The following is a 23,395-nucleotide window of genomic DNA, read 5'->3' as shown; positions in this document are numbered from 1 at the left end:
AGAAAACGATAATATAAAACCATTAGACTAAAGAAAAACTAGGTTTAGATGATAAAATTTGAAAACCCATCTTACTATTTCTCAGATCTTTGGAGGGCAATTACCATTATCAAGACAGGTGGGAGACTTCTTACTCTTGAATTGTTTAATGTTGCTAAGAGTTTAAAAGTCTAATTCTCGGCTCTAATCATTTCAAAGTGACATATTCACATATAAATTATACCTCCAAGGCAATAAAAACTCTAGAAAATATTAACTTTAAACCCACATATTTTCAGATATTATACATACAATTTTATTTGTTATTTCCTGAGGCATCCTCTGTTTGTTATATGAATCCATAATATAATGTAGAAGAGTCTGTTGATCTGGGGTGAGTTCAGTTTTCTCCTACACTGGCAAGAAAATAAAAGGTGTTAGGGAAGGTGTGTATAAAGCCTTCTTTCTATATGTGCATTCATCTGGAGGTACCTAATAGCAGAAATTATTTTTAAAAAAGCCACAAATACAACAGGAACTATGAGCTCTAATAGAGTGTATAATTTCTTTCTCTGGGTCCTCGGGCAGGCCATATCACATTTCACTGAATTTTCCTATCTGTAAAATATGAATAACAAAATATTCCACTTGTGTATTTCTTAGGAATAAATGGTAGTCTGGATATGAAGACTATTGAGCCCATTCATATTGAAGGTCACTGAAAGTTCAAGCTTTAATTATAACTAATGAAAGGTTCTCATACAGTATGACTACTATGAATACTACATTCATATAGTATTCTACATGAATTCCACCTGGTGAAGTCATCTAAGAGTATTCTTGTGGAGGAGGGATCAACAAACTGTGGCCCATGGACCTAATCCATTGGATTTTATAAAGTTTTATTGGAACACAGTCACATTCATTTGTTCATGTATTGTCTATGCTACTTTTGCACTAAAATGGCAGAGTTGAGTAGTTGTTGTAGATACCATGTGGCCAAAGCCCTTTAAAGAAAAAAAGTTTGTCAACCCCTAAAATAGAGAGTCAACAATCTGGACAATTCAGACCTCAAACATCTCTTTGTCCCTCTACAGCATCTTTTGAAGAGTATAAATAATTATGTCAACTCTTTGCTTTCTTATACCAAAGTGTTACTGATGAAGCACTGTGGCAAAATAATGCTTTCATATAAAATACTTTTTCTTAAATAAATACAAAAATACATATTTGTAAAACTAAATGTGGATAAAGTTTTCTTTGTCAATAATGTAATAAATATTGAGAAGGGTGCGGTTTGGACAATCGTAGCTTATTGGTTTTTCAGCTAATGGCAAAATAAAATTCCATCAAATGTCCTGTGCATTATCACAATGTGTTTGTCTAAACACCTTGGATGCTGTTCCCCTATTTTGTCCTAAGTTGCTCAATGGATTTCTTGAGAAATTTGTAACCTCAGTGGGTAGGACTTTTCTCTATTGGTCCACATACGTGTATTCACCCTGTTTTACTCATTTATAAGGATTAATCCACAGCCTCTATTGAGACCACGTTCTTCCCAGTTTGAGACTTTCTTCTCAAAAAGGGGGAAAAAATGGTCATCAATACTCAGTTGGAAAAAATCCATTTTATATACCAAATCATTCCTGCTGGCAAACACTAGGTAGTAGGACTGGAATGGAGTCAGAGAGAAGGAAAACTTTCACTTTTTAGTTTATGCATTGTTATTATTTGAACGTTTACATCAAAGCATGCATTAGGAATCCATTTTAATGAACAATTGGACTAGAAATTCAGCTGTGCCTGTGGCTTTAATTTGAAAGCCTCCTGGCCAGCTCACTATGTACCTAGAAACTCAGTTCCTGCCAGTCTTGGCAGACACCATTGCATATTATTACCCTGCATGACTTTGTTGTCGAGGTCACTTGTCGCAAGTCACGACCTTCACTGTCTTCATTCATGGTCTGATCTGCATGCTGCTTCACATTTTTTCTCAGTCGCTTAGATTTACACTGAATTTCAGTCAACAAGCCTAAAACAAATAAGCATAGAGACTTCACCAATCACAGAAAGTATTGTTGGGTGTGCAGTCATAAAACCACTGATAGGTACCTGGCCCAGAAGATCCCCTATGCAATGGCACAGAACTAACGCTAGCCTTTTATGCATTTTAAAAAGGGAAGGCCAAGGTTTGAGACTTTACCTTGAACAAGCAGTTTAACCTCTGTGAGTTTCAGTTTCCTCATTTGTAAAATGGGAATAATATCCACCTCATAGAGTTTTGTGTAGACTAAAAGCAATCACATCATTTTTAAATGGGCTTTATATAAAGAACTTGTGATATGAAAGCATTGTACAAATGCAAGGGATTCAGTCAATGAAAAGGTGAATGACACTCTCCTTGTTCCTGCTCTAGGGGACTGTGAAAATTGGTGTTTTAAAACATGCCATTAATATTATTTTCAGCCATGTTTACATACTGTACCAGAAGAAGGATATTGAATTTCACGTTAAACACACATAAACTTATTGAGAAAAACAAATGTTAACATCCTTTAGGGAAATTTTTAAAATCCTGTTCATTTTGAGAACAGTGCCAATTCCTGAGAATACAGTTAAAAATAAAAATAATACAAGGTGACTTTAAAAATGTCTTTGAATGATCATACAATCAACCTCACTGATTTACACTTAAAGAGAGCTATTAAAAATAATGTAAAACAATCTTCCTTTCATCCCATTTAACGTCCTTACTCTTTTCTCAATGCCAATAAAACAAAGTTTCAGGAATTTCTTTGTACGGGGAATTTATTTTACAGAACCATGAAATACCCGCATCTGTTACTGGAAGAGTTTGTGTTCATAAATATTATAGACTGCTATATGTGGCTTCATGCAAAATGTCCTCAGAGCTCCAGCTGGAACAAGTTCATATTTAAGTGATGAGCAATATGAGCTGTGCAGTGTCAGAGTAAGTGTTTCCATTGCAAGATTGGATTCCAGCAGCAGCCCCTATTGCAGGCTCTCATTTCATGTATGCTAAGATGAGATTGTGATCAGCTACTATAAAATTTTCATCCACCCAGAGCTGGATTATTTACACAGACCTATTTTCCCCCAACCTGCACGCATTATTTCCGTGGGTCCATCCCAGTTGCCTGTACAGTTTGGTAACAATAGAACTGGAGTCACCTTCTGAAGGCTTTTATTTCATGTGGCATTCTCTGCCTGAATGCTGTCATCCCCTTGGTGACATTTGTTTGTCTATTTGTGTTTTGAGGAGAAACAGGACATATCTCAGAATTTGAGTGGTCTGTAGAATTTGCAGAATGAAAAATTAATTATGTTATATACTAGCATGCATTCCAATTTTTGATGAAGATTACAGTTCCTCACAAAGCCAGCAGTTAATACAGTGTCTCTTTATCAGATAGAAAGACAAAATTATATTAAAACTGGGAGTAGTTAATTTCCGGTGTAAACCTATACAAATTGGTTCAAAGCTGCACTAAGAGAAGACAGATTCTTAATAAAATGATTTGGTTTAGAACTCTATTTAGACAATTCAGAGGCAGTTATACCTTATAAAGAATTCTTATTTTTTTCCACAATCGTGAATTTGTATGCTAATTAAGCAATAAATAATAAGTATATTAAAATCAAACTTAGAGGAAACTTTTAGACTGTCATTCGTAGCTCATTAAAGCATGTTATTGGAATGGTATGTTAATGCCACTGGGCTCCACGTATAGTTCACTGCGACAAAGAACAACAACAAAAAAAACAGGCATTTCTTTTGGGTGACTAAAATGCTCTTTAGTTGACAGTTTGGACAATTTCAGTGGTTCATTACCCTTTTCAAGAACTTGGATGGCTTAGTAGTTTCCTTCTTTAATATGTGAAGTAGCACTCTCGTGATGAGTTTACCTGACATCTGCCTCCTTAAGAGATTTTTAGTGAAATGTAATTGCTTGAAGTGAATACCTGTATACATACATTCAGCCAACATTCCCATCTCTTTGCATTTCCTTAGTCGACACTCTTGACACTTTCTTCGCATGTACATATCCATCACACAGTTGCCCCCGTTTTTACACTTGTACACGGCGTTTTTGGTAATGCTTCTCCTGAAGAAACCTGTGGGAGAAACACTGAAAAGTGTAAAAAGTCCTCTCACAGCTTCTGAGGAAAAAAAACAGGTTTGGATTGAGAGATGCCAGGACATTTTCTCACCAACTGCTGGAGAGCACCCAGGCCATCCTTGAGCACACCAGTGACAAATACTTTATATGACATTGTGTTGTCGAGAAGCCTGTTGTTTTTAATTTATCTCTCAGAAATAAAGACAAGTTTGAATTATAGCCTCTCTTAGGAAAAATTGAATTTGTTTTCTAAGATAAATTACTTTCATACATCTTTATTGGGGGACAATTCTATGCCAGTGAGCACTAATTGCAGAGGGCACAAAGGCAAACAATTCACCCCTGGGCTCCAAGAGTTTAAAGGCTGGCTGAGGACAAAGATGCACAAACAACTAAACAAATGAAATTACATGTTGCCTGGGCTCTAAGAGCTGCACTGCGGCAGAGCAAACACACAGATTCCTTAGCTTGGAATGAAGAGGTCAGGATAGGCAGTGAGCACTGAGCTAAGTTTTGGAAAGTGAGTTGCTGTTAACCAGGCATTCAGGGAGAAAATTGCATTCAAGGTTTCAATTCAGTACTTTATATGCCAGCCTGGCATAATAATAAATATGCCAACCTTGAGCTAAAAGCAAACATCTCTCCCGAGAAGGTACAGCACAGCTGCAACCTGTTAACAGGTAAGATGCCTAGAGTGAAGAAGGGAGGTAACTGGCTTCAACTCTGCTGCTCCATTTCCCCACTTTCTGCTTTCTCCTCCATCTGACTAACCATAGTTCCTGAAACTTTCAGAGTCAAGGAGGCATTGTTGAATAGGGAGAAGATTGTGAGAGGTAAGAGAAGAAATGACAGGAAGGTGGTTACTCGCCTAGTATTGCTGTAAGCTGGTTTGTGAGACAAGCTGAGTTGTCTCATTCTCCATTGGGTTGGGTTGTTTACAGACCTCTCATCTTCGGGATACTTTCATCTGAACTTTGTTTTTTGTTTTTTTGAGACAGAGTCTTGCTCTGTCGCCCAGGCTGGAGTGCAGTGGCACAATCGCGGCTCATGCAGTCTCCGCCTCCCAGGTTCAATCAATTCTCCTGCCTCACCCTCTGGAGCAGCTAGGATGACAGGCGCCGCCCACCAGGGCCGAATAATTTTTGCAGTTTTAGTAGAGACGGGGTTTCACCATGTTGGCCAGGCTGGTCTCAAACTCCTGACCTCAAGTGATCTGCCCGCCTCAGCCTCCCAAAGTGCTGGGATTACAGGCATGAGCCACCGCGCCCAGCCTCATCTGAACTTTTCTGATGAAGGCAAATACATCTCTATTCTAGCCCATGGTATGTGTCTCCTTCAGCATCTAGGAATTTGGTGATTCACTCCACAATTTTTACACTGAGGTCACTCTATGTGGTTCTCTTCACATGGACCTAAGATAACCCCATAATGGCTTTCTCTGATCTAACAATCTCTGTGGAGCAGAGAAATCTCTCCCATTTATCCATGAGCAGTCAGCCACCCGGCTTCCTGTCTTTCAACTTCTCAGGTGAAAGTGAGACACAAAGTCCCCATGTCTGTCAGTTTCAGGGGATACATGTCAACCTACTCAAAGAGTCTTGAAGACTCTTTCACTGGGCTTGGGGCAATAGGACCTCTTTAGTATACATTTTGGGGGCACAAGGGGACACCATTTTCCAATTCTCACAAAGTTACTACACGTTCCAGTGGTGGCCCGAGGGACAGACACTCCCACTTCCAACATTCTCCTTTGCAGTAGGGATGTAAGATACACACAACACACTAGTCACATGCTCCAAAATCTTTACAAGACCTCTCTATAATTTCCAACTCCTGATCTCTTCATTCCCTCAAAATAAGTGAGATGTTTAACTGGTTCTTGAATATCCACTGTGAAATTTCTGCCAGATGGGCTCACCTTGGAATGTAGCATCTAGTGTCTTCATGTCTCTGTCAAAAGTAAGAGGAGTCCTTCCTATTTTAACAGACTGTTGGAATAATATCTAACATTTATTAAGCACTTAGTAGCTATTGTTTGAACTACTTTACCTCCATTTATTGATTTAATTCTTATATCAATTTTATGATGAAGATAGTATTATTTGTCACCATGTTATAGATGAAGAAAAAAAGGTGCAGAGAGTTTAAGTACCTTGGCCATGATCACACGGTTAGTAGCTGGCTAGGAAGGCTCAAACCCAGGCAGTCATGCACTAAAGCCTGTACTCTTAACTACTATCTTGCAATTGCCACCCTTGGGTCACAAGAGAGTAAAATAATTTACTGTTAAGTACCAACTCTCTGAAAGCAGCATTCTCTGACCTGGGAAATATCAAGATGAATAAGACATTCCTTGTCTTCAGAGTTGCATACTTAGTTGGAATAAACAGCAGTAAATTTACAGTATAATACAAAACATGAGTGATAAGACAGCTAAACAAGGAATAAATTACTGAAATGTAGAAGCAGGTCCACACCATATGCTTGTAAAGATTGTGCCACATTTAAGGAGGAGAGGCAGCAATTACAATGCACCCATGTAGAGCTGCATATTTCTTACGACAATTTTCTAGCAGAAGGCACTTAAAAATTGTCCTAGCAAGATAAGTATAATATGACGATTTCCTAACTGCTAGAAGTCAAGCACCCTGAAGAAAAGGCATTGTATAGACTGGGAGTGATCCTGATTAATTAAGAGAAGCCAGAATCAGGGAGGGGTCCATGAAGGAAATAGAATTTGATCTGGGCTTTGAAGAATAAGTAAGGTTTTAGAAACATGGACCATGAGGGAGGAAAGACATTCAGAAAAATGAGCAAACACAGGGTGTTATGAAAATTCCAAGAAAGGGTAGATACTCCATCTTGGTGGCGGTAGGGTAGAGTATGGAGAGAATTAGTGGGAGATGGGTAAGCAGTTGTAATAGGAACAGAATGTGATTAAGTGTCCTTGAATGCCAAGCAAAGGAGTTGAGTCTTTGCCATGTTGAAAGAGGGAAGCCATTAAAGGCTTTGACGGGGACAGTATGACCTAACCTGTATGTTGGGAAGCTCCTCGGAGCAAGGTAAATGTGGAACGGGTATTGGAGACTAGAGAGAGGAGACTATTGCCATAATACAACTGAGAGGCTACCAATGCCTGAACTAAAGTGGGACAGAATAGAAAGCAGGAAACAGAGAGAACATCAGGTTTTGGTAACTCATGAAATATGAAAACAGAGGCTGAAGGAAAAGTTAGAGATGTCAAGGTTAGGAAAGTCATGGACTTGCTTGTGAATTTTTCAGCTGGTGTAAATTTCAGTAGGAAAGATCTTAACATTTTTCTAAATGTCAAATCCAACCAAATAAAGTCTAAAAAAAGACTTTGTGCTGCAGATCAGTGTTGATATTGAGAGTGCAAATACCAAAGCATGTATTTTAAGACACTGAAAGCAAAAAGGACTTTTTCTTTCCTGGTACCAAATCATGACCTCAATGTCCACTTGAGCCTACATGAGTCAGCCTTCCTACTAATAATCTTCTGCCCCTCCCAGGAACGATTTCTTTTAAAACTGTCATAGATACTGATAGACAGCTTAATAGTTAACAGAATAAAGCTCTTTCTTCCAAGATGAGTCAAAGGAACAGTGCGTAGAACCATTCTGCAGGGCTTTTTGACTCTGGTATTAACTGAAAAAGAAATCATTATCATCTCAATAGCTGAATTAATTAGCTTTCACTCTGAGATAGCAACACAATATTATCATTATATCATTTAAATATGGGTACATATACTGTATTTATACTTATGCAAATCTATCTATACACATACCTCTGCCTGTTTCTTGTGCATATTCAACAATGCTCATATCAGAAAAGTCATTTGAAAATGAATGGAAAGGAAATTCACTGAGGAACAGAGTCTTGCTGGTAATACAGGATGAGTAGACAGGGTTGGCATTGCCATCTGGGGAATGTGTAGCACCAGTGGGATCCCTGGGGTAGCAAGCAAATAGCTATAGGATGGTACTTTTACATGGATTCCTTGATTCTGCAGAATATTGCACGCTGCTTTTCTGCCTCTTCTTTTTTTTTTCCCCAGATGGAGCCTCACTCTGTTGCCCAGGCTGAAGTGCAGTGGCGTGATCTCAGCTCACTGCAACCTCTGCTTCCTGAGTTCAGGCAATTCTCATGCTTCTTTATACTGGTGGAAGCCACATACTACACCCTATTCTCAAGTCATACACATATATGTGTACATACACATGCACGTGCCAGACTCCAGTGACTGATACTGATAGCCACTGGTAGTAGGCCACCCATTACTTTGCAATCAATAAAATATTGGTTGATGTTGTAAAACTTTAAGGGTCTACAAGCTTTTAAAATAGCAGCAAACACACAGAGGTGAGTAACTAGAGATCTTTCCATTCAAGATGACCTAAATAGAGACAGCTTCTAGGTCTGTCTCTGCTTATACAGCGCTTACTTTGTGCCAGGCACTGTTCTAAAATGGTAAATGGCAATTCATTTCCTATTCATAACAATCCAGTGAGGCAGATACTACTATTATCTCTTTTTTTTATTATTATACTTTAAGTTTTAGGAATACTATACAGCCATAAAAAATGATGAGTTCATGTCCTTTGTAGGGACATGGATGAAGCTGGAAACCATCATTCTCAGCAAACAATTGCAAGGACAAAACCAAAACCAAACACCGAATATTCTCACTCACAGGTGGGAATTGAACAATGAGAACACAGGGACACAGGAAGGGGAATATCACATACTATTATCTCTTTCTTACCAGAGGAGACTGAGTTACAAAGAGGTTAATTTGCTCAAGGTCCTGCAGAGAGCAAATGGTAGAGTTCAGATGTGAACGTTGATAAGCTCACACCTTACACTCTTTTTATTTTTTTAGACAAGGTCTTGCTCTGTCGCCCAGGGTGGATTGCATGGTGCAATCATAGCTCACTGCAGCCTCAAACTCCTGGGCTCAAGCAATCCTCTCACCTCAGCCTCCTGAGTAGCTGGGACTATGGGTGTACCCCACTATACCCAGCTATTAATAATTGTTAATTTTTTTACAGAGACTCAGTCTACTTATGTTGTCCAGGCAGGTCTCAGACTCCCGGGCTCAAGCAATCCTCCTGCCTCAGCCTCCAAAAGTGTTGGGATTACGGGCATGAGCCACTGTGCCCACCTGACTCTGTGCTCTTAACCACTGCCTTATGCTGTCCTTTTAGTAGGAAGTTTACATTTTTAAAAATTATCTTGAGACATGAATCTACCCAGGTTTTACACAGCATGGCAAGTGCCCAGCCCACAACAAACTTGTTACCATCCCCAGTTTGAGTTCATAAATGATTGTTTTGCAATAATTGTAGGAGGAACATTAAGATGAAAGGATAACTGATCAAGGTATTTATGTGTGCTTTTTTCTTGCTTCTATTGCTTTTTCATTTTCTTTTCCATCCCAAGAGGGCGGAAACTCTTGTTCACTTGCTGGGACAAAAGCTGCAATTTTTCTGTCTCTAAATAAAGATAACTCTCACATAGGATTTTTGTTTTAGACCTCTCTTTGAAACGGTCACATTGGATCATCTCAAAGGTGTTGGAGGTGAAGGGCAATGCTTGTAGAATTGGGAATGGGATGAGTCTGGGAGGTTCTGTGAGTATTGAACCAGCACTAATAAAGAGCTTCTAGAGGAGTGACAGATCTCTAATGATGTAGCTCTGAGACAAGGACAGGAAGATACTAAGAACCATGGCCTTGAAAACCCTGGGGTAAGATGTCCATGCTGGACTGTGGCTGAGTTATTCACTTTCAAGGGACCAATTCAAAGTTGAACATGATCCTGAGGTTTGCGCACGATCCTGGAGGAAGGAGTATTCTCAAACATAGACCAAATGAATTTCACATCAGCCGGGAGAGTTGTGAGCTTAGAAGAGATTAACTTTGATTTAGAGAAGTATAGGAATATAACATATCTTACATCACAAAGCGTTTCTAAAAGTTTATACATAATGCAAATAGAAGACATAAAGGTGACTACTTAAAGAACTAAGTGAAAATGAACTAAAGGGAAACGAAAATATAATTTATCAAAATTTATGGGATGTAGCAAAAGCAGTGTTTACAGAGAAACTTATAGCATTAAAATGCATATACTGATTAAGATCTAAAATCAATAATCTAAGCTTTCACTTTGGGAAACTAGAAAAGAACAAATTAAATCCAAAATAAGCAAAAAAAAAATACTAAAAATTAAAGCAGAGATCAATGAAATTGAAAGTAAGAAAATGATAGAGAAAAACCACTGAAACCAAAAGCTGGTTCTTTAAATAGATCAATAAAAATTAATAGATTCAATAAAATAGGTCTATAAAATTAATAAGGCTAGGCTAACCAAGCCCAGCAAGGCTAACCAAGAAAAAAGGGAAAGAGAAGACACAAATTACCAATATCAGAAATGAAGGAGAGGCCCATCGTTACTAATCCCATGCACATTAAAAGGAAAATAAAGAAATATGAACAACTCCAAGAGTGCGAATTTGCTAACTTAGATGAAATTCCTGGAAAGATAAACCCTATCAAAACTCAACAAGGAGAAATTGGTTATCAGAATAGGCCTATACTATTAAAGAAATTGAATCAATAATTAATAACCTAAAACAGAAAGCAACAGGCCCAGATGGTTTCACTGGTTTATTCTGTCAAGCATTTAAAGAAGAAATGATACCAATTCTGTACAATCTTTTCCAGAAAATAGAAGCAGAGGGAACACTTTCTAACTTATTTTATGAGGCCAGCATTACCCTAATACCAAAACTATACAAAGACATTATAAGAATTTTTTCTCATTTTTCTTTTTAAATTTAGTGTGTTAGCATTTGTTTTTGTTTATTTTTATTTTTCTCTGGCATTGTGTTTTGATTTCATTATAAAGATTAGGTCATCAAGTGGACTTTGGAAGTTATATTCTTTTGACATGATTTGGACCAAGCTTTTAATCAGCTTTTCCCAAATTTGAGCCTACCTCAGGACACCTTGACTCCAAGCCCTATCATCCAACATACTGCAGGACCTCTCAGGCATCTCTGCTGAGGATACCCATATTGGCAACTACTGGCTCATCAAGACCATCGACCAGGGTAACTTGGCCACCATGCAGTTGGCCTGACACACCCTAACTAGGAAAGAGGTAGCTGTGCAGATCATTGATAAGACCAAATGGAACTCCTTCAGACTCCAGAGACTGTACAAGGACTGCATGCTGCTGTGCATGCAGCCACGGTGGGACCGAGAGAACTCAGTACAGTGGAAGATGGAGGTGTGAAAATTGCTTTGGAGATATCTCAACCAGTTTCCATTTAAGCATATATCCCAGACTTCCAAGTCTTTTAAAAACATCGTCTCCAAAATAACTGATGAGTTTAAGCTTTAAAAGGCTGCCAAGAGCCACCTGGGAGATAAGAGGAGGGGCTGGCCATCTTCCCCATATCCCCAAGCCTTCCACCTCAACAATCCCTCTTCAAAACTGCAGAGATTGGAGAGGTGTGTCCCCCAGGGCATTTCTTCCCAGCAGCCCCTTCTTTTTTTCTTCCATGTTTGTTGGGAGGGAAGATGGTACTACAGAAATAAATAAAGACTATCCACACAACAAAGAAAGAAACAACAAAATACAAAAAGCAAAGAAAACTGAAGTGGTTCTTAGGGGTTGCCTCTAGGAGCAGTTGAAGAGGGTAGGGGTGGGGCTTTTTTCTAATGATATGCCCTTCTTACCATTTGACTCTGGAATCACATGCACTTATTGCTTTGACAAAATGCTTATTAAGTGACGAAGGAGTCTAAAGGAGTACAAAGCAAAAACTCACTGACACCATCAGACCTACTGGGTTTCTGCTGAGTGGATGAGGACAGGGGTTATGATGAGGACAGCCAAGCTGTGCTGGAGTTTGGCTTTGGATACCTTCAGTGACCATTTAAAGTGCCATGTAGGCAAACCCCCAGAAGCTGGTGGCCCACAGTGACTGGCACCTGCTCCCCAGCATCTTCCCTGGGGTTCCTAGGGGTGTTCTGGGTTCCTAATAGGTGAATTCCAGCACTGGGAGGTGCCCAATGCTACTTGTAGCTACCTGAGCCCAGGTGAATTCATTTGCTCTGTGGGGTTAAACCTTTCACCTACAAACTGCTGCTAAAATTCCTATTTCCATTTTTTCTTGGGTGTAGATTTGTAACTTTTCTCATTTAGCAATTTATGCTTTAAGACATTTCTTTTAATCACTACTTATACATATTGCTTATATGTTTACTTTAAACATTTTTTCTTGTTTAAATTTAGTTTTTATCATCTTAGTTTGTCTTGCTTCATCATCTGTATGTTTATGTGAAATGTCAGTTCATATCTCCTGGAAATCATCTTATTGCCATTGCATTTTTCTATATATTCTTTTCAATACTCTTTTACTAATTTTATATTTCTTAATCTTTTTGTTTGCTTGACTGTTTTCTCTTTTTGTCTACTTTAGCTGAGTTATGTAGACTGTTTTTCTGCTTTTGCTTTAGAGTGGTGACCATGAAGGCCAGAATTCGGTCTGGTTTGCTCACCAAGGCATTTCCTATGCTTAGAATAGAGCCTGGCATACAAATTGGTACTTAATAATATTTGCTGAATAAAGAATTGGGTTAATTAATAGGAAGAGGGAGAGTTTTGAAAACAGTGTATGACCCAAACTGGGGAGGCTGGATGAACAGAGGAATAACAAATAAGAATTCACCAACAAAATCACATCTAATGATTATTGAGCACGTAAGAGTGTCAGGTACATCAAGACTAAAATCCCAAAAGCAAATGCAACAAAAACAAACAAATAAATAAATGGGACCTGATTAAACTAAAAAGATTCTACACAGCAAAATAATCATCAGAGTGAACAGACAACCCACAGCATGGGAGAAAATATTTGCAAACTGTGCATCCGACAAAGTACTAGTATCCAGAATCTATAAGAAACTCAAATAAATCAGCAAGGGAAAAATCAAGAAATCTCATCAAAAAGTGGACAAATGACACGAATAGACATTTCTCAAAAGAAGACACACAAATGGCCAAAAAACACATGAAAACATGCTCAGTATCACTAATCATCGGGAAAACGCAAATTAAAATGACAATGAGATACTACCTTACTCCTGCAAGAATGCCCATTTTTAAAAAGTCAAAAAATAATAGATTTTGGTGTGGATGTAGTGAAGGGGGAATGCTTTTCACTGTTGGTGGGAATGTAAATTAATACGGCCTCTAGGGAAAACGGTACGGAGATTTCTTAAAGAACTGAAAGTAGATCTACCGTTCAATCCAGCAATCCCACTAGTGAGTATCTACCCAAAGGAAAAAAAAGTAATTAGATAAAAAGACACATGCATATGTACGTTTCTTGCAACCCAATTCACAATTGCAAAGATATGGAACCAACCTAAGTGCCCATCGACCAATGAGTGGATAAAGAAACTGTGGTATATATACACCATGGAATACCATTCAGCCATAAAAAGGAATAAAATAATGTCTTTTGCAGCAACTTGGGTGGAGCAGAAGGCCATTCATTATTCTAAGTCAAGTAACTCAGGAATGGAAAACCAAATGCCATGTGTTCCCACTTACAAGTGGGAGCTAAGCTATCAGTATGCAAAGGTATACCGAGTGCATAATAGACTTCAGAGACTCAGAAGGGAGGAGGGCAGAAAAGTGTGGGATAAAAAACTACATATTGGATAAAATGTATACACTCCGGTGACGGGTACACCGAAATCTCAGAATTCATCACTATACAATTCATTCATGTAACAAAAAACCATTTGTACGACTGTACCCCCAAAAGCTATTGAAATTTAAAAAAAAATACTTTTTAAAAAGAGTGCCAGGTACAGAGCTAGATATTTTAAAAATAATATCCCTTTTTTTAAAATTCACAACAAGCCAGTGATAATAGTAATAATAGCAGGCAATGATTGAGGATTTTCCATTGGGAAGAACTGTGTTAAGTACTTTACACGTATCAATTTATTTAATCCTCATGACAATCTATAGATACCTGCTTCAAAAGACTGTCCTGAAGATTAAACGAATTAGTACATATAAAGCCTCCCAGAACAGTGCCTGCTCATAGTAATCACTTGATATAGGTTATCTATCAACATGATTATTACTATCGTCATCATCACATCACCAACATTACCATCATCATCATCATCACCATCACCATCATCATCATTATCACCACCACCATCACCATCATCATCATTATCACCACCACCATCACCATCACCATTATCATCATCACCATCATCATCATCACCTCCTCATCTTTATCATCATATTCATTCTTGTCCTTATCTTACAGGTGGGGAGTCTAAAGCTCAGAAAGGTTAAGTAATTTAGGACACCTGGGAAGAGAATCAGCTGGGATTGGAAACCATGTTGTTTGCCTTCACGATTTCCCACGATTTTCATAACACTTACTACAAAAGGCTTCCAACGCAGTGAAATAGTTTGGAACCCCATCTTGCATCATACTACAAGATAATTTGACCTCTAGAATTCATTAAGACCATTATTAAATTGTATACAATCAGACCTCACTTGATCTTAAATAGGATGTCAATAAGTTTATATATAGGTCAGCACTCCTCAGCTTTCACAAATGTCCATAAACAAAGGATCGTTTGGAAACACTACCTCCATTCTATACTGGAATAGTTTCAATACTTTTGGAAGCTTTTTTAAAACTTCAGAGCTAAGTCTAATGCTGGTTCATGATCTTATACAAAAATATATTCAGAAAGGCAGTAGGGTCACTCATTTACTCAGACAGCATCTTTTAGGAATTCTACCATCTTGGATGTGTGAAGACTCTCTTGGCATTGAAATGAATGTGACAGACACTGACCTATTTGGAAATGCAGCCATTTGAAATTTTCAGTTAGATGCTGATAGGTTTTGTTGGTTGAGGTTTGAGGTTTGAATCAAAATTCATTCAGACATTAGCACATTTCCATATGCTGCACTGATAACTGAGGGCAAAAGAAAGCTCTTGATTTAATCTAGTGCTGAGAAAGTGGCAGTCATTGTCACTCTGCGTGATGCTTGTGTTCTGAAGTTATTACTTACAAAAATTGAAAACCATCATTTCTCTCATTGATGCTATAAATACTTATGACAGATAAAAACACCAAGACAAATTAAAATATTTTTAGTGGAACCAGAAAAAGAGACCAATGTAATGAGGAAATTTAACCCTGATCTTTGTTTTGTTTCTAAGGTTGTTTTTTTTTTTTTAAATTCTCTTGTGTTTTCTTTGTTTGTTTTAAGTATCACAGGACTGACAAATCTTCAGTGAAATACTAAAGCAAGAGAGCTGGTAAATTCTAATATGTAATATAATATAAATCTTGTACAATCCACACAAATGCCCCGCAAAATAGATAATATCCCCATTTTGCAGATCTGAGGCTCAGAGAAATAAGTATTGCATAGTCTTAAGAATTAGCTAGCTTTATATCTACTGCACCTCCCTTCTAGTCTAGTGCACATCCTATTACCAGAGAGGCAGGAAAGTAGAACGTAACCTCGCCCGGACTTCTTTCGGGGAAGGCAGCTAACATGGTGGATATGATTTAAGCTCTCCCATAGAGATGCCCTTGTAAGATTTTTGGAAAGGAGAAGCAAGCTGTTCTTCGGTTGTTTCTACTGGTAAGCGGGATTGTGGAGTTTTGCTGTGGCAGCATCCTGGCTTCCAGTCACTAGCTTTGAGGGTATTGAAAGGCAGGGGACAGGGTATTCATCGTTTGTAGGTGCAGATTTGGCAGGCAAGCCCTGGCTCTGGAGCTAGTGATTGCCAGTGAAGGCAACTTCCTGATCCCTAGATGGCAGCTGACGTGGTGTCTTCCTGGAGCCAACAGTCCTGAGGTGGATTCCTGAGTCCCCACCTTTTTGATTTTGGCAGAAGAGCAACCGGCGGGCCAGTTCTGCAGTGTGGCTCTGAGCATCTCCTGGAAACTCAGCACAGATCCTGTTACTCTGACTCTTCCAACTTCTGTATTAATTCTTTTCTGCTTGAATTGTTGGTTTCTGTTTTATTTCGCTGAACTCTAACCAGTAAATATTAAGTAACTTGTTTATTCAGCCAAGAAGTGCAGAGCCTAGATTCAATGTGAGCTTGTCAGCCCCCAAAGCCCATGCTCCCTTTGATGGAAAGTTACAGAGTAAAATTCGCTTTGCATCTGCTGAGTGCAGATATCCAAGAGATGTGCATGGGGAAGTGGGCAGCGGGGTTGGCGGGGAAACCAGGTTGGCTGAGGAGCTCTCACAAGACCTGCAGGCATGAGGCACTGGTCCTCTGATGTGCACTCCACCCTATTCTGTCCTTCTCTGGTTTTCCTCACAGCCCTTCCTCATTCCTCCATTCACTAAGCTAGGATAATTTTCATTTGTTTTCATAGGAGAACACATAAGGAAGATAAAGGAGCCTGTTTTTGGCTTTTCAGACACCAGAGCTTAAGCCCCCAAATCCTAAAGACCAGATAAAACTTACCCAAGTTGGGAGGAAGCAGACAACTAAAGAAGAAGTCAAAGAGCTAAGACATGTTAGGTACCTGAGAAGGTCCTGAGCTCTGTCCCTCCCAACTCCCTATCCCCAGACAGAATGCTAGGATAGGTGTGGCTTGAGAGATGATAGAAACTCCACGTCATTTGGGATCCTGGAAGACGAGGATTCTTATGCCCTTTCCTGGGTAGAACTGGAGAAACCCCCAGAGTTCTCTGCACCCAACAAGGCATAGAGCAGATGAAATGGTGGCATGGTTTCTCTGCGCAGCCAGGCATCCCAACACAGCACTGAGGCAACAACAGAACCCACCCACCTGAGCTGAATGAAGGAGACAGCCAGGGCCAGATGTGATAGAGGAGTGTGCTCAGGACCCCAGGATGGTGCTACAGAGACCTTTCCTACTGGTGACTGAAGACCAAATAGAACAGCACTCCAACAGATCTCGGACTGTGTCAACAGCTGTGGCACCAAGCCCCACCCAGCCCCACAGCTGTGGGGCCAGAGCCCCACTCCCCAGTGCCCAATCCCTCCGCAACCCTCCCTTAATCCTGGTACTTAGATAAACCCCCAGAAGAATTTTGGCGGGGGTGAATGGAATGATCCTGAATAAAATGAAATAAAGTTTCCACCAGAGCTCGAGACTGAATTAAATCCGATTTAAAAAAATAAAGTTACATTTCTCTCACATACAGGCTGTGAGTTGAGTCTTGTGCTCACTCACTACACAGCTTCCAGTTAATTCGTACACCAACCCTTAAGAGTCATGGGTCAAGGCCAGGTGTGGTGGCTGATGCCTGCAACCACAGCACTTTGGAAGGCTGAGACGGGTGGATCACTTGAGGTCAGGACTTCAAAACCACCCTGCCCAACATGGTGAAACCCTGTCTCCACTAAAAATACAAAAATTAGCTGGGTGTGGTGGCTGGTGCCTGTAATCCTAGCTACTTGGGAGGCTGAGGCAGGAGAATCACTTGAACCCAGGAGGTGGAGGTTGCTGTGGGCCGAGATTGCCACTGCGCTCCAGCGTGGGTGACAGAGTGAGAGTCCATCTCAAAAAAAAAAAAAAAAAAAAGTCATTGGTCAAGAACAGTGTTCAGCAAACTGCAGCCAGCCCACTGTCATTTTTTTTTTCCTGCCTATTTTTGTAAGTATAGCTTACTGAAATATAGCTATGCTCATTTTCTATGTGGCTGTCTTTGCACTCTGGTAGCAGAGTTGATTAGTTGCAACAGAGGCTGCTGTGGTGTGAAGCCTCAACTTGTTACTGTCTGGATGTTTACAGAAAAAAATGTGCCAATCCCTGGTGTAGAACATGGGCCCTGCCTGGCTCCAACCCAACCTCTCCCTTGCATGCTTGTCCTTTTCCTGACACCATGGGGGCAAAGTCTCAAATCAAAATCAATGGAAAAATTTTGTCTTTCTCTGCTCTTAAAAATATATTTATGTCCAAATCCAGCTTCTCCTTCCTAAACCTCCCCAAAGGTTGGCTCTCTTCTGACTACTTTCTCCATCTCCTTGCCTTCTGTGATCCTGCACTTCCTTGTAGACTTCTATCTTGATTACTTCTATTCTATATCCTTTGTGGGCTTCTCTTCCCCTGACCACCTTTAAGGTAAGTGTTTTCCAGGGTTGTCCTTGGCCCACTGGTCTCACTCTATTTACCCTGCCATGCCCCAGAACTCTTCGCAGTTGGACCAAGTTTCACTTGGTCATAAGCACAGTTCACAAGACAGAAAGACAAATTCACTTCTAAAGAGGTAAGCCATCCAAGGTTAGTGACTTTAGGGATTCATTCCCTTGGCTTAGACACTACTGATTCTTTAACACCCAAACGGACTGCTTCGTTTTCTTCCTCTCGCCACTGAATTAGTCAATATTACCCTTGAGCAAACAACTGAAGAGCAGAACAATCACTTAGTGGACAACCAATAAAAGGCATGATAGCCTAGTGGTCAATTATACAGGCTCTGGAGTTAGATTATAAGCTGTAGTTTTGAAGCTCTTATTAGCTATGAAAACTTGGGTAAGTAGATTAACATCTTATGCTTCAGCTTCCACTTTCATAAAATGGGTGTAAGGCACTCAACACCACTAATCATTAGGAAAATGCAAATCAAAACTACAATGAGATATCACCTCACTCCATTTAGAATGACTATCAAGAAATCAAAAGATAACAAGTTTTGGCAAGGATGTAGAGAAAAGTCAACCCTTACTGCTGGTGGGAATGTAAATTTGTGTAGTCATAATGGAAAACAGTATGACGTTTCCTCACAAAATTAAAAATGTAACTACCATATGATCCAGGAATCCCACCACAGGGTATATCTCCACAGGAAATGAAATCAGTATGTCAAAGAGATACCTGCACTCCTATGTTTATTGCAGCATTATTCACAATGGCCAAGATAGGGGATCAACCTAAGTGTTCATCAGTGGATGACTGGATCAAGAAAATGTGGTATGTATACACACAATGGAATACTATTCAGTCATAAAAAAGAATGAAATCCTGCCATTTGTGATAACATGGATAAGCCCGGAAGATATTACATTAAGTGAAATAAGCCAAGCACAGAAAGACAAATACCATATGATCTCACTCATATGTAGAATCTAAAACGTTGTTCTCATGGAAATAGAGAGTAGAATAGTAGTTATGAGAGGATGAGGAAGATGGAGGGGGAAGGGGACAGTGAAATTAGTCAACGGGTCCAAGAATACAGTTAGATAGAAGGAATATGTCTGATGTTCTATTGCATAGCAGCATGACTAGAGTTAACAATAATGTACTGTGTATTTCAAAATAACTAGAAGAGAGGTTTTTTAATATTGTTATAATGAAGAAATGATAAATGAAGGTGTCAGATGTGCTAATTACCCTGATTTGATCATTACACAATTATACATGTATCAAAACATGTTGTAACCCATAAATATGTACAATTATTATGTCAATCATAAATTTAAGAAAATAAAATAAAATGGACATAAGGTATGAGAATTAATAAGTTTATTACTAAAGTATAGTAAACACATCACACAAGCTATTAGCACTGGCATCTCTATATCTTAGCTTGTTTTGGAAATGATATGCTTATTCCTCACTTTAAAATAGACACAATAATTCCTACTTTCCATAGTTGCTGTAAAGACCAGAGAGAATGTTTCCAAAATGCCTACCATAAGAATTAGCATGTCATCTGCTGGGCGTGGTGACTCACGCCTGTAATCCCAGCACTTTGAGAGGCTGAGGTGGGTGGATCACGAGGTCAGGAGATCGAGACCACCCTGGCTAACACGGTGAAACCCCGTCTCTACTAAAAATACAAAAAATTAGCCGGGCGTGGTGGCGGGCGCCTGTAGTCCCAGCTACTAGGGAGGCGGAGGCAGGAGAATGGCGTGAACCCGGGAGGTGGAGCTTGCAATGAGCCGAGATCGCGCCACTGCACTCCAGCCTGGGCGACAGAGCAAGACTCTATTTCAAAAAAAAAGGATTTAGCATGCCATCAGCAATGAAATTTGTAGGTTCAAAAGTATGCATATTGGAACTTTTCTTTTGAATCAGACTTTCAGAATAAATCACGCGTGTTCTTTTCTGCTTCTTTCTCTCCTAGCAGGAAACATGACTTAGATTAGGCTTTGTGTCTTTCCAGTCCAGGTTTCAAGTCTACATTTTATTCTACTGAATTGTTCTTTTGATGACCTCATGGAGAGTAGCATTCCTCCTGTTCTCTTTTCCAATCTTGTGGGTTTCACAGTCACAACACACAACCAAGATGCTTGGCCAGATGAGTGGCCTTAGGAGGCTTTTTGGATATGATTTTTACGCCAGTATTCTCGAACCTTAGCATGTAGTGCTGGTTAAATCACAGATTCTTGGGCCCCTTTCCCAGAAATTCTGATTGAGTAAGTCTGGGGTAAAACCCCACATTCTATAAATTCTCTAGTGATACTGATACTGCTGGTCCAGGTACCATGCTTTGAGTAGCATTGGTCTACACAGACAAGTTGAAGTGGCTTTAGGTAATCTGAATCTATGTCAAATAAATATTGTTAAACAACTCACGATGATTTGAGCATCAACATTTATCAATATAAGCAGAAAACACATTGCCATTACACAATATGTAAATCGATTCTAGGACCATAACAAGAATAACAACAGACATCTATTGAGTTTTGACTATGTGCCACACTTTTTTCTAAGGCCTTTACACATATTAAATTTATTTTTTACATTTTTATTTTAGCATTCTCTGGATCATATCTATGATCATCTTATACTGACATTCAAGCTAATCACCCTCAGTTTTGTTTGTACCCATTAGCAGCAAGAAATATGATTTGTTTGTCAAGAACTATGACAGGCTGGGCACAGTGGCTCACGCCTGTAATCCTAGCACTTTGGGAGGCTGAGGCAAGTGGATCACCTGAGGTCAGGAGTTCGAGACCAGCCTGGCCAACATGGTGAAACTCCATCTCTACTAAAAATACAAAAATTAGCTGGGCATAGTGGAGGGCGCCTGTAATCCCAGCTACTCAGGGAGGCTGAGGCAGAAGAATCACTTGAACCCAGGAGGCGGAGGTTGCAGTGAGTGGAGATCATGCCATTGCCCTCCAGCCTGGGCGACAGAGCAAGACTCTGTCTCAAAAAAAAAAAAAAAAAAAAAAAAAAAAAAAAAAAAAAGCTATGACAAACTGGCAAAGGGAAACTTCATATGCCCGAGATGTACCCAGCTCAGGGATGGCCAAATGGAGCTCTAGATGAACAAAGGTTTGGTTGACTCAATTGTTCGAAGAGAGAAAAGCAGTGGAGAATTGAGGCCTCATATGACACATGGTCTAGGGATACCAAACTCAAAAGAACCTGAGTTTGGTAACATTTTGAGCAACAAAACCATACAATCTAATATACTTCATTATTTTATTGGTTTTGTAGTTTTGTTTGTATGTAATTTTGTAAATCTGTGTTTGTTCTTTTGTTGTATAGAAACTTTTCAGTGTTTAAAAGATGATACAAAATATAATATAGCTATTATAATATAATATAGCTTATGCTATAATTGCTTAATAGCATAAGTAATTCATTAAAAGCAATTTAAGTTAACATTACAGGCACCCAAGAAATATTATAGCTTCCCTCAAGAAATCTCCAGGTGTAGCTCAAGTTTGAGAAGCTCTATATTATACTTTTCACTGAATAGTCTCTCTCAGTGATTCTCAACTGGTGTGATTGTAACCCCAGAGGACATTTAGCAATGTCTGTAGACACTTTTGGTTGTCACAAGTGTGGGGTTGCTACTGGGATCTAGTGGATAGAAGCCAGCGATACTACTAAATACCCCACAGTATGTACAAGACATCCCCCCACAACAGAGTTTTTCAGCCTAAAATGTCAGTAGTGTCAAGGTTTAAAAACTGTGGTCTATCTTTCCCTTTCATCAGTTCATAGCAATAAGAGGGAGTACACGAATTATAGATACTTTTTAACTTATGAAATTTACAAGCTTGCTTAGAAGATGAAACAGGCAGATATGAAATAATTAGAATACTATAAATATGGTACTACAGATTCAGAGGATTTAAGGAAGGACTTCAGAAGCAGCTAATACAGTGTCCCACCTAACATACAAATTTCCTGTACTCAAACCTGTTCATCTAACCTCTTTTTGAATTCCTATAATAATCAGAAGTTCATTACCACCTAAGGCAAAAAGCCAATCTCATTGTTGGGACAATTCATGTTAGTGCTAAAAAATTAATTCTTGAATTAGGCCTCAAAAGATGCCATCCTATAAGCTTCATCTTTTGGTCCTAATTTCCCCTCCAGTATAAGAGCCCCAGCCACTTTTTGACTAGAGCTACTACAAAGTTTGTTCTTTTTCTTTCATGTAGATCAGCAGTTGGTTTCTCAAACCTAACTGTAGAAGTTTTATTTTTGTTTATTTTAATTCCAGTTCCAGGCTTGTCATTTGGAAACTAGTTTACGTTATTTTTCTTTTCTTTCTTTCCCTTTCTCTCTCTCTCTCTCTTTCTTTCTTTCTTTGGCAGAGTCTCACTCTGTCGCCCAGGATGGAGTGCAATGGCATGATCTCAGCTCACTGCAACCTCCACCTTCCAGATTCGAGGAATTCTCCTGCCTCAGCCTCCCAAGTAGCTGGGACTACAGGTGCGTGCCATTATGCCCAGCTAATTTTTGTACTTTTAGTAGAGATGGGGTTTCACCATGTTGGCCAGGCTGGTCTTGAACTCCTGACCTTAGGTGATCCCCCCACCTCGGACTCCCAAAGTGCTGGGACTTACATAAGTGAACCACAGCGCCCGGCCTATTTTATTTTTCTAACCAATTAGAAATGTTTTCCTCCTTTATTCCACACCATTTTAAAATCTGTAACATAAGCAGATCTCGATCTCCACAGCTCTGCCAGCTCAAAAAGATCTGCCACTTCATATAGGAATTGAGGGTAATATTTACTTTTTATCACTCGGAGATGGGGAAGAATTAAGTATTATAAAAAAAATTTTAATGTGTTTTTGCAAAGTAGAGGCTGATTAATTACGTACCAGTGATTAACATGGTTTTTCATTGTGTCATTCAAAAGACATTTATTCCATATTTACTATGTACCAGGAACTGTGCTAGGTGCTATGAGTAGCAATATAGGTAGAGAAGACTT

At 39.3% G+C, this 23,395-nt stretch overlaps 1 protein-coding gene across 6 annotated transcripts in view; it reads right to left on the bottom strand.

Moving 5' to 3' along the window:
* The window catches only part of NR1H4 (nuclear receptor subfamily 1 group H member 4), a 92,137-nt gene that overhangs the window by 28,489 nt on the left and 40,253 nt on the right, over positions 1-23,395 (bottom strand). For 3 of the 6 annotated variants that reach the window (XM_004089421.2, XM_012509851.2, XM_012509850.2), the window contains 3 exons: positions 3,964-4,116; positions 1,878-2,011; positions 292-390 (listed from right to left, as the gene is read on the bottom strand). In XM_004089421.2, coding sequence (XP_004089469.1) covers positions 292-390; positions 1,878-2,011; positions 3,964-4,116 — 386 coding nt within the window. The remainder of the gene's footprint in view (positions 1-291; positions 391-1,877; positions 2,012-3,963; positions 4,117-23,395) is intronic. The other 3 variants (XM_004089419.2, XM_003269905.3, XM_004089420.2) reach the window with 2 other exon arrangements.

The sequence above is a fragment of the Nomascus leucogenys genome, chromosome 10 (genome assembly GCF_006542625.1).
Source record: "Nomascus leucogenys isolate Asia chromosome 10, Asia_NLE_v1, whole genome shotgun sequence".
NCBI lineage: Eukaryota > Metazoa > Chordata > Mammalia > Primates > Hylobatidae > Nomascus > Nomascus leucogenys.
The sequence above is the reverse complement of the archived record's forward strand: the minus strand, read 5'-3'. Positions and strand labels throughout refer to the sequence as shown.